The sequence below is a fragment of the Osmerus eperlanus genome, chromosome 11 (genome assembly GCF_963692335.1).
Source record: "Osmerus eperlanus chromosome 11, fOsmEpe2.1, whole genome shotgun sequence".
Lineage (NCBI taxonomy): Eukaryota > Metazoa > Chordata > Actinopteri > Osmeriformes > Osmeridae > Osmerus > Osmerus eperlanus.
The window spans coordinates 2,559,428-2,571,681 of record NC_085028.1 but is presented as its reverse complement, the minus strand read 5'-3'; the positions used below and the strand labels follow the sequence as shown (position 1 = coordinate 2,571,681).

Here is a 12,254-nt window from a genome sequence, read left to right as displayed (position 1 = left end):
CTCAGTACGAGATCGCACATACACACATCCGTGTGGATCACCCTCTTCACACACACGCGGACCCTCTCCACAAACCAAGAAAGACCCCCCCCCCCCACACACACACACACAGTCGCCCAGACAACACACGTGGACCCTTCCACACACACACATGCACAATAAACACACACACACACACACACAAACATTCAGCAATATTTACTAAGAAGGCCAGTGGTGTGTATGGGAGTGCCGACCTCCAAACTGGGCGTGCTTAGTGAAGGTTGGTGGGAAGTGTAGTTTCACTAAAAGATGCTGGTAGGGAGAGTGAGGGAAGGTGTCTCACCGCGAGTAAGGGATCGTGGGTAGTGTAGTTTGCCCAGCGTTCATTTTCCAGTTCCTCCATTACCTGGGTCATGCATAGAGAGAGCGCGGGATTACATACACACAGGGAAATACATCAAAGCACACCTTCACACATACACAAAGACATATACGCACATGTAGAAACATGCTAACACGGACAAACACACACACAGTACCTGGTTCATGGCGCTCTTCAGCCACGTATCCACGCCAACTCCCACCTGTCTTAGTAGGTCTAACCGGGCCTCAGCTTTCAGCTTTACAATCTGCAGAGGGAAACACACACACACACACACATCTAGAGTTTACTAAGACGTATGGAGCATACAAGCACCAGCCAGCAATCAGATCTGGTCTTCTTCTTTACATGATGCAGGTGTGTTCATGGAAAACCTAGATAGGAACCTCTACTGACTGGTCCATCTGTCTCCATCTAGACCCAGAACATCTCCTGTTCTACCAGGACCCAGAACATCCCCTGTTCTACCTAGACCCAGAACATCTCCTGTTCTATCTAGACCCAGAATATCTCCTGGTCTACCAGGACCCAGAACATCTCCTGTTCTACCTAGACCCAGAACATCTCCTGTTCTACCTAGACCCAGAACATCTCCTGTTCTATCTAGACCCAGAATATCTCCTGTTCTATCTAGACCCAGAACATCTCCTGTTCTACCAGGACCCAGAACATCTCCTGTTCTATCTAGACCCAGAACATCTCCTGTTCTATCTAGACCCAGAACATCTCCTGTTCTACCAGGACCCAGAACATCTCCTGTTCTATCTAGACCCAGAACATGTCCTGTTCTATCTAGACCCAGAACATCTCCTGTTCTATCTAGACCCAGAACATCTCCTGTTCTATCTAGACCCAGAATATATCCTGTTCTATCTAGACCCAGAACATCTCCTGTTCTACCTAGACCCAGAACATCTCCTGTTCTACCAGGACCCAGAACATCTCCTGTTCTATCTAGACCCAGAACATGTCCTGTTCCATCTAGACCCAGAACATCTCCTGTTCTACCAGGACCCAGAACATCTCCTGTTCTATCTAGACACAGAACATCTCCTGTTCTACCTAGACCCAGAACATCTCCTGTTCTATCTAGACCCAGAACATATCCTGTTCTACCTAGACCCAGAACATCTCCTGTTCTATCTAGACCCAGAACATGTCCTGTTCTATCTAGACCCAGAACATCTCCTGTTCTACCAGGACCCAGAACATCTCCTGTTCTACCTAGATCCAGAACATCTCCTGTTCTATCTAGACCCAGAACATCTCCTGTTCTATCTAGCCCCAGAACATCTCCTGTTCTATCTAGACCCTCTCCTCCCGACAGGGAAGATGGATCCATGGGAGATCCCACTAAACAGTCCCACTGCCTGCTGGGTAATCTATAAGATTGACAGGCGCCCTCAATCCATGCTATCTGTCGACCCTGTCAACACTCACTCACTCACCCCCCCCCCCCCCGCCTCTCACTTATCCCAGCCTGTCAGCGTAAGATCCAGCTGGGACAGACTGCTAAATCAGCGCTGGTCAGACAAAGAGGAGCCTTCCCTCTAATCATCCTCACAGGTTTAAAAGCATCTCTCTACCACACTGATCACACCAGGACTTTCCCTTCAAACCTAGGAGGGGTTCTGAAGAGGTACGAGAGTGCATGTCGGTGCACGGTGAAGCCTCCTTTCCAGGAAGTGGAGTCTGGTTAATTATGGATAACCACACTCCTCCCACTTCCTGTTATGGCCACCGCCCGCCATGGAAGAGGAAGAAAACCTATGTGTGTGAACGTGTGTGTGTTTGCGTGCGTGTGTAGGCAGATTCATACTTTCGCTGCTTTAGAGGGAGTGGCCTGAAAAAAGAGAATCATTTTTTAAATATCTCGCCCATCTGGCAATAACCGTGACGACGACATCCTTCTCATCGCCACCGCCAGCTTGGTTTCACAGTGTAGTGAACGCCACGGCGAGGCTACATGAAGGAACGTGCGTGTATGTGTGTGTGTGTGGGCTCTGTATGTGTGTGTGTGGGCTCTGCTGGGCATAGACCAGAGCTTGGTGATGTAGCTTTCTCATGTGGACCCATTAGAGCTTAATGGACTCATCAAATATTCAGCCTCTCTGAGCTGCTGGTGCCTCTGTAATGAGGAAGAAGAGAGAGAGAGAGAGAGAGAGAGAGACGGACAGAGGCAGAGAGAGAAATACAGAGGCGGAGAGACAGAAAGAGAACAAGAGAGAGAGAGCCAGATGGAGAGAGAAATGAAATGACAGGTGAGAGAGAGAGAGGAAGAGTGGTGTGTGGTGTGTGTGTGTGTGTGTTGGGCGTGAGTGCATGCAAGCCTGTGCAAACAGATGGCCTTGTAGACAGCAACTCTTTGAGGTCTTACAATCAATGGCTTATTAACATAGTAATTATCACTCAGACTCAGATACAAGGTAGGCCAGGCCTGGGACCATCCTAAACACACAGGCGACAACTAGAACCACATCAACCACAAGGAGGCACCAGACACAATAACTTCCAGCTTATAGAGAGAGAGAGAGACAGAGGGAGAGTGGGAGCGGGAGAGGAAACGAAAGAGGGGAAGGTGAGACAAGAAAGGGAAGGGGGAGAGAGAGAGAGAGAGAGAGCGTGAAGGAGAGATGGTAGGAAAGAGTGGGAGAGACACGTGTGTTGAGGCGAAGAAGGGAGATGCACAGAGGGAGAAAAGAGGAGGAGCGAGGAGAAAAGAGAGGAATGTAATCGACGGAAGATGAGCACAAGAAAGAACGTGGAGAGAGAGAGAGACGGCGAAGAGGGGAGAACGAAGAGGAGGTGAAGCATTGATCGGATTCACCGAGTGACAGGCTGCCGCTTGGGAGAATGGATGTAGAGATAACAGATATCTCTACTAGGAGAGAGAGAAAGCTAGAGAACGAGAGAGAGAGAGACACAGACACAGAGAAAGAGAGAGACAGAGAGAAAGGCAGAGAGAGGGAAAGAGAGAGGCATAAAGTAGCGGGCAGGAGTACCTCAGCCTTGCGCATGTTCTCCCTGGTCTCCTCTATCTTCAGCTCCAGCTCACTCCGGGCCTGCTCCGAGGGAGAGACGCCGTGTGTGTCACACTCCTCCAGAGTCTGACACACACACGCACACACACACACACACACACACAAAGAGTTAGCATACTAAATGAGCAGAGCACAGGGAGACACCGCGCGTGCGTGCGTGTGCGTGCGTGTGGACTCACTCTCTTGTAGTGGATGATGTTCCTGTGTTCTCTAGCCACTCTGGTTGCCCACTTCCTGGCCTCCTTGTTTAGGCTGTGTTCCTCTGTGGTTCCTGTGTCTGACTCCAGCTGACGACTCTGCCACACGCCACACACACACACACACACACACGCACAGACACACACACACACAGATACACACACCTTGTTAACAATGCAAGTACGAGGTGTGATGCGAAGCAGCTGTTAATTAAGATAAAGAGAGAGGATAGAGAGAGGATAGCGAGAGGAGGCATTCCGACGTCACAAAGGATACGTGTGTGTTTGCAGCTCCAAAGTTATCTGCCCTGGCAGGCACAGAGGTGTTATCAAAACCACATGTGCACAGTTGTGTGCATGCGTGTGTGTGTATATAAACGTGTAAAGGCACACGTGTGAGTATTATAAAGACTGCGTGTTCTGCTCACAGAGCATAAATCATATACGTGTGCCCCTTTCCATTGCAGCTAAACTGAACTGTGTGTCTGGTCTTTGTCCCCCCCCCCCCCCCCCCCCCCCCTTTCCACACATCCTGAACTCTACTTTAGAATTGAGTACGTGTGGTTCTTTTTCCCCCCAGGTTTAATTTTCTTCTCTTTTTTTTTTACACTCATCAAATAATCCACTATAACGATATAATGAGTGTGTGTGTTGCAGGCTCCTGAGTAGAGTACATGTTAAGGTAATTGCATATTGCTACAGCACTTAAAAAAAAACCCTCATCTTTACACTGCTGCTTATTACTATGACACATAAATCTTGCTAAATGTAGGTGTATGCGATGGGACCTATTACACAGTAGATTTGCAGCCTAATTGCATTAAGTTTGAATGTTGGGATGTGGGGGGGATAGAAGCCAAGTTGAACTGCACAAGCCCTGGTGTTCTTCTGCTACTGTACCGGAGCAAGCCCCAATTATTCTCACCCCGGCAAAGCACAGAATAAACCTTTACATGGCGAGGTTGTGGCAGCTGGATACTGCGGTAGTAGTTTAATGGTGAGGTTGATGGTTAGACAACATGCTACGGACAAACACGGCGAGGTCATGATGGTCAGCAAACGTTAGCCGGCGTGGTTCATCCATAGCCAAGGTGCATCTTGGGTATGGGGATGAGTCTGGGTGGTAGCTAACCACCAGCGGTCGTGGTTCAGAGAGGTTGACGTGCTGATGGTTATGTTACGCTGGCCAGGGGCCGCTAGCACGGATGCAGATACGCTAGCATGCCGACAAGACCATCCAACATCATTGTCACGGTTGAACTGCAGAACATTCACGGTCACAGTCAGGTTGACAGACAAAAACATGGGCTCAGATGGGATGGATGATCCACACACAATGCAGATGAACTGAAAGTCTAGACTATTCTCTAGAATATAAATAGCAACTACAGTCTAGGATCTTCTCTACATTGTTGACATAAAGACTACAGTCTAGAATCTTCTCTAGAATGCCAATAAAGACTAGAATCTACATGGCTCAATCAAATCATCAAGCATCATCTATGTGCGGATTGGCTAACCACACTGTCTCATGGCTAACAGGCTACCAAGCGACTATGTCATGGTTCCAACACACAGCATTCAGGTGGTCAGCAGAGCATAAGGGACTGTCAGCAGCCGTGGAACATGCGGTCAATGTCGTCAACGGTTGGTTTATGGTTGCGTTGCGGTTAGAATCTGAGGGTTAGGGTGTACCTGTGCCAGGGTCAGTCTCATGGCACTGACGGGCGAAGGCTCAATGTCCACCAACTGCGGCACCGAGCTTAGAGTCTGGCACACACGCACGCACGCAACATGCACACATCCAAGGACAGCCAGCAAACACACAAACCAACACCCAAGAGGACAAATGCAATAACAGACACAAACACAGAGGTTAGTGGAAAAGGTTTGAGGAAAAAGAGTTAGCAAATCCTGAAAAGGTCTGGAAGGAGGTTGAAAAGAGACTGCAGCTGGATAGAGAGACCAGATCAGAGAGACTATCACACGCAGGGAGTGGGGTAGAGGAGAGATACAGCGGTTGTATTAGGGGTTAAAATGTCAAGACCAAAAAGTCATTAACACATTCACGATGAATGCTGTGTTCATGCACTCTTCAGAAACTAGAAACAACACTGTTAATACGCTACTAAGTGGAACATTTCTAGGAACATGGTATCACCTGTGAGCAGAGGAACAAAAGAAAGCTGTGGGAGGAGAAGGTTGGTTCCACTGACACACTTATTAGTGTGTGTGTGTATGTGTGTGTGTGTGTGCGTGCGTGCAAGTCTCACCGTGTCACATTCACTGGGTTGGAACTGGAAGTCTTGTGCTTTGTGAAACATGGGGTTCTCCTTCATAAACAGCTGCTGATTGAACTCCTGCATCACCTGACAGGGAAACACACGCTTTGTAACAAGCTTACATACACACACACACACACACACTCACACACTCACACACACTCACACACTCACAAACAAATGTTGTCAAGGCCAGACAAACAAACAGCCACACATGCGCACACAAACACAAACAAATGCTGTCAGGCAAGACAGACAAATAGCGAACACACACACACACACAGCTGGCTCACCCTACTGGATTTGTCCAGGAGAAACTGGAAGGTGTTGTGGATAGCTTGGAAAGCCTCCAGCTCTGTTCGACAGAATGCTATCAGATAGTCCTTCACATGCTCATATATACCTCCATCCAACGTCTGAGAAAGAGAGAGAGACAGAGACAGAGAGGGAGGGAGAGATACAGAGAAGATTGGGAGAGAGAGAGAAAGAAGGGGGGGGGAGACAGAGAGAGAGTGAGAGAGAAACACAAGGGTAGTTAATTTGAGGGATGGATGTAAACCAGAACAGCGGGGAGTCTGAGTTAGTGAGAAAGGAAGGAGAGAGTGTTACTGTTCGTGTCATTTGACAGTTATCTTTAGGGCTCCAGATAGATGCAGCACTAATGAAGCCAATCCATGAACTTCTGTGGCAACACTGCCAAGCTTATTACCATCGAGCCAACTGTGGACTCCGGAGGGGAGAAGGAGATGACAAGCAGTAGCATGGGAGGGAGAGAGAGATACTTTTTTTTTGCTTTAAAGATATCTTTATTGGGCGGTCAAAACTGCCAGCTAATCAACTGTATCACCACAAAAGCCACTTACTTTTCACTTACTTACTCTTATTCAAACAAAGCCCATTCAATTGAAATTTCCAGACAAAAAAACAAAAAAAGACAAAAAAAAAATACGGAACAAAATCTCCCTAGTTACAACTCAAGCTCCCCATCCACTGTGCACAAGGCACCCCTCACCCCCCACACATCAACAAACCCTTCCATCTTTCCCACCAGCTAATAACATGAGAACTCAATGTGTAACCTTGCCATGACCAGTCCCAGCAACAGTGACCGTACTCCCAAGAGCCTTCTCTTCTGTGTCTTCCATATTGCCAACTTGACCTGCCCAAATACACAGTGCAAGAGGCATGGTCTCCTCTTCTCTTGCACCGTGTACCTGGGTCCCCCTATAAACAGCGACACTGAAAACTCCCACCCATGCCTAACGGTCTCATCCTGGTTCCAGAACAGACATTCCCTCCCCACCGTAGGATCAAGGTGTGCCACATGTCTGCTCGAAGCGATGGCCCCGTGGATCAGCTGAACGCTGGTGGGGAGGGAGAGTGTGTGGGGGGAGAGAGAGAGGGAGTGAGAGTGAGAGAGGGAGGGAGAGTGTGTGGGGGGAGAGAGAGAGGGAGTGAGAGTGAGAGAGTGTGTGGGGGGAGAGAGAGAGGGAGTGAGAGTGAGAGAGGGAGGGAGAGTGTGTGGGGGGAGAGAGAGAGGGAGTGAGAGTGAGAGAGTGTGTGGGGGGAGAGAGAGAGGGAGTGAGAGTGAGAGAGTGTGTGGGGGGAGAGAGAGAGGGAGTGAGAGTGAGAGAGGGAGAGAGAGTGTGTGGGGGGAGAGAGAGAGGGAGTGAGAGTGAGAGAGGGAGGGAGAGAGAAAGAGGGAATGAGAGCGCGCGTGTGTGTGTTCTTTGGATTTGATTCTCACAGCTGCTGGGAAAGGTGGTGGGGTTCAGATTCCGACTGAAGAGAACACACAGGCCTCCGGCTCGCCAGCACACACATCCACACGCAGCTGAAACAATGCCACGATGACAAGTATGGGGAAGTGATGTCATTAAGGGTGGAGGCCCTCGTCCCAAACTGGATGTCGGCCCCGCCCCTTCTCTTCTCTCCTTTCCTCATCCCTCCCTCCCTTCCCTTCCTCTCTTTATCCACTCAGCCATCTAAGGTAGTGTTTTCAAAATGACTCAGGATCCCAAAAAATCACAAAGCCACATGCCTCTGTCTCACCTTCTGTGTGTGTGTGTGTGTGTGTGTACTCATATGTATCAAAATATTTTCTGCAAGAAACCACATCTGGCCACGATGACACTGGGTATGTGATGTAATGCCCTATTTGAAGGATAAGCTGTGCAGTACCCTTGCTGGACAGCAGGGGGAGTAGGGCTCAGGTCTCACCACCGTTGAGAGCCAGAAGAGAAGTCGATGAAATTGGGCCCAGTTCAAATACTTTAGAAAAGCCCTTCTACGGGTTTCTCCCCCTTTACTACCACTGCTGTTGAGGATTATCCTTAATTAGCTCTCCCCCAGTCATCTTGTCTCGAGGATTAAGCTACTCCTCCTCTCTCTACCCGCCCTCTACCTCTCTCCCTCTTTACGTCTCTCCTCCCTCGCTGCTTGCTTTCTGTCTCTCTTCTCCTCTCGGTCTACTTTCCGGCGCGTTTCTCTCTCTCTCTCTCTCTCTCTCTCTCCACTCTCTATCGAGCTCTCTTTCTCTCCCTCCGTCTTCTAGCGCTTTCTGTGTGGTTGGAGTATGAAGACCAGCTTGCTGCCTTCCAGCGCTGTCCCTCAACGTGTGTGTGTGTGTGTGTGTGATTGTGCCCTGCAGTCTTATCCGTCTGTCACCGAAATCATCGATGTATAATTCACTACAGCCTCCCATTACCCCTGACAACGTGAGAGAGATCCTAGGATCTTGTCCTGTATGTTGTTTTTCTAGGATAGATTCTGGTATCTCGTAGGCTCTATTTCTAGGAGATATCCTACTGTGCGTTTGTGTGCGTGGGGGGTTTACTCAACGGATTGTTGAGCAAACACAGTCAGACAGCGCTGACGTGTGTGTGTGTGTGACTTCTGTGTGTGTTTGTGTGCGTGCCACCATCTTTAACAGGATGATGACTTCACTGCAGTGGGACACCACACGGCTCCTAATCACCGTCCATGGCCTACCTGTGTGTGTGTGTGTGTGTGTGTGAAAGTGTGCGCGCGTGCAGAGTGTGTTAACAGATCTGTTCATCGACTGACGCAGGGGTCTCGCACAGACAGTCTTTGTGTGTGTGTGCGCGCACGCGCGCGTGTGTGCAAACTGTCATTTGCTTGTTTTAATAGGCAGCTGTAAGTGGCACCTGCGCTGTCACTATCACTTAGCCAGCACGCATCCGCACACCGCTGTCAACAACACACTGCGTGTGCGTCCCCCGCCTTCACCCTGCGACTCTCCGTGGTTGTCGCGGATTACGGAGGGGTTTCGTGATCCTGTGTGTGTGCGCGTGCGCGCGCGTGTTACCTGGATGCAGTGCAGCAGGTCTGCGTGGTAGTAGCGGTCGTGGTGAGCGTTGGCAGCCGCCAGGGTTAACAGGTAGTCGTTCCTGGCATGGGTCGCTCTGGAGTTACAGTCACTTCTCTTAGCTTTCAACTAGGCACGGGGGGGAGACACAGGGGGGGGGGGGGGGGAGGGAGAGAGAGGATGGGGAGAGAGAGATATGAAGAAAGAGATAGGTAGACGGTTATGAGAGAGTACGTTTATGTCTGCTTGCGTATGCGTGTAAAGGGGTGTGTGTGCGTGACTGTGTGACCACACAAAAACACAGTTGCTAACAATGAGAGCCATGCTTACCTTCACACTGGCTTTCTGTAAACTGATCCGGGACTGGAAAAGCCCCAGCTTCGACCTAAGCACCAGAGAGAAGGGAAGACCAGATCAATCGCTCACTCTGTAACCAACGGATACATCCCAGACATTGCAAATCAGTTAAGAGTTCACTAAGTTTAAGATCAGATAGGATCAGGCAAGACTATGATTTCTGATTGATGTTTAACCTCAAATGCAGTCCAGGCATTATAAATCAACAGTACGTCTGGCTGTGGATGCGGATAGGGGGGGGAAGACATTATAAATCAAACCCTGATCTGGCCTTCTCGTTGAGACCCCTACAACATCACAGAGAGCCGCCTCATGTCGTTAAAACGTCAACGACTTTGACTAACTGAGCCTCGGAGTGTGTGTGTGTGTGCTTTCCTTCTGCCACTGTGCCACTGGGTGCAAGCGTGTGTGTGAAATGGAAAGTGTGTATTTGTCTCAACGTGTGTGCTGGTGACTGTGTGTGAGAGTGTGTGCCTAGGCCTCCATGTGGGCTCCCTGCCCTTGACAATGATGCATGTCCCTCCTTCTCTACCTAATGAAAAAGCCTGGACACACACACACACACACACACACACACAGAGAGCTTTGCAGTGGGTACAGAGCAGAGCTGACTGGCCAATCAATACAGTTCAAACCAAACAGTGAAATCAAGTACTGGCTCTCTACTACTGCTGTTGCTTTAGCTCTCCTGACCACCACCACCACCACCACCATCGTCATCGTCGTCGTCGTCGTCTTCATCATCATCATCATCATCATCATCATCATCATCATCATCATCATCATCATCATCACCAGCATCATCACCACCATCATCACCACCATCATCACCACCAGCATCATCACCACCATCATCACCACCATCATCACCACCAGCATCATCACCACCATCATCACCACCATCATCACCACCATCATCACCACCAGCATCATCACCACCATCATCACCACCACCATCATCACCACCATCATCATCACCATCACCACCACCATCATCATTATGAATGCCATCCTTATCAACACCACCATCATCCTCATAATCATCACCATCATCACTATCATCATCTCCATTATAATCAACGTCGACACCATCACCAACAGCATCGTTATCACCCCCAGCAGCATCATCACCACCATCATCCTTATCCTCCCCTGCACTAAGGACGTGGCACCTACTTGGCCTCGATGTCGGCCTTCTCTCGTACAGCCTGGGCCACCTGCTCTGACTCGTAGTACTTCTTCTTGGCCTTGGCCAGGTCCTTCACCGAGTCCTGGAGCTCTGCCTGGATATGACTCAGCTGCTCTATACTCTGGAGAGAGAGAGAGAGACACTCAACTATACTGTGGAGAGAGAGAGAGAGAGACACTCAACTATACTGTGGAGAGAGAGACACTCAACAATACTCTGGAGAGAGAGAGAGAGACACTCAACTATACTCTGGAGAGAGAGAGAGACACTTAACTATACTGTGGAGAGAGAGAGAGAGACACTCAACTATACTCTGGAGAGAGAGAGAGAGAGAGAGACACTCAACTATACTGTGGAGAGAGAGACACTCAACTATACTCTGGAGAGAGAGAGAGAGAGACACTCAACTATACTTTGGAGAGAGAGAGACACTCATCTATACTCTGGAAAGAGAGAGACACTCAACTATACTGTGGAGAGAGAGACACTCAACTATACTCAGGAGAGAGAGAGAGAGAGACACTCAACTATACTGTGTAGAGAGAGAGAGAGACACTCAACTATACTCTGGAGAGAGAGAGAGACCCTCAACTATACTGTGGAGAGAGACACTCAACTATACTCTGGAGAGAGAGAAACACTCAACTATACTCAGGAGAGAGAGAGAGAGACACTCAACTATACTGTGGAGAGAGAGAGACACTCAACTATACTTTGGAGAGAGAGAAACACTCAACTATACTCAGGAGAGAGAGAGAGAGACACTCAACTATACTGTGGAGAGAGAGAGAGAGACACTCAACTATACTCTGGAGAGAGAGAGAGACCCTCAACTATACTGCGGAGAGAGACACTCAACTATACTCTGGAGAGAGAGAGAGAGAGATACACAAAGAAAGAGAGTACACACACACACACACACACACACACTGCCTTGCCTTTTTGAGCTGCTGCTCCTTGAACAGCCGGACGGTCTTGGCTGGGTCGGAGATCTCGTTCTTGTAGTTCTCGCACACGTTCATGCGAGACTGGGTGACCTGCACCGTGCCCTCCAGATAGGACCTCCACACCGCATACACGTTCCTGCATTGAGAACACACACACAGAGGGGCCCAGTCACGCACACACAAACTCAAACACGAAATACAGAGAGACAACACACATCCATATGCTGATATTTACACTACACTGACACACTACACATGCTATTATACACACATGATTGTTAACAGCTAGGTGCTTTAGTACTGTACCTGTAGTCTGTACGTTGGTCATCTGGGTTGATTCCAGGCCAGTCCCTCTTCAGGTACTGGCTGGCCAACTTCTGCAGTGCCTGAAAAGACACACACACACACACACACACTTTTAAACACTCAACAGTAAGAGTCTCTGTTGAGTTGCAGACTGGAGTAACCTACATTGAGTGTGGGTTACTGTGTCAGAGAAAATGTATGCCAAGCATCTGTGTGTGTGTGGGTGTGTGCGTGGGTGTGTGA

The 12,254-nt window shown here is 49.1% G+C and overlaps 1 protein-coding gene across 2 annotated transcripts in view; it reads right to left on the bottom strand.

Annotated features, from left to right (window-relative positions):
• Positions 1-12,254, bottom strand: part of LOC134028962 (F-BAR and double SH3 domains protein 2-like) — a 30,465-nt gene that overhangs the window by 6,476 nt on the left and 11,735 nt on the right. The window contains exons 4-15 of one of the 2 annotated variants that reach the window (XM_062472889.1): positions 12,012-12,091; positions 11,697-11,841; positions 10,746-10,879; positions 9,543-9,597; positions 9,213-9,341; positions 6,178-6,300; positions 5,876-5,971; positions 5,298-5,372; positions 3,585-3,701; positions 3,367-3,471; positions 522-611; positions 326-388 (exon numbers count right to left, since the gene is read on the bottom strand). In XM_062472889.1, coding sequence (XP_062328873.1) covers positions 326-388; positions 522-611; positions 3,367-3,471; positions 3,585-3,701; positions 5,298-5,372; positions 5,876-5,971; positions 6,178-6,300; positions 9,213-9,341; positions 9,543-9,597; positions 10,746-10,879; positions 11,697-11,841; positions 12,012-12,091 — 1,212 coding nt within the window. The remainder of the gene's footprint in view (positions 1-325; positions 389-521; positions 612-3,366; positions 3,472-3,584; positions 3,702-5,297; positions 5,373-5,875; positions 5,972-6,177; positions 6,301-9,212; positions 9,342-9,542; positions 9,598-10,745; positions 10,880-11,696; positions 11,842-12,011; positions 12,092-12,254) is intronic. The other variant, XM_062472890.1, reaches the window with a different exon arrangement.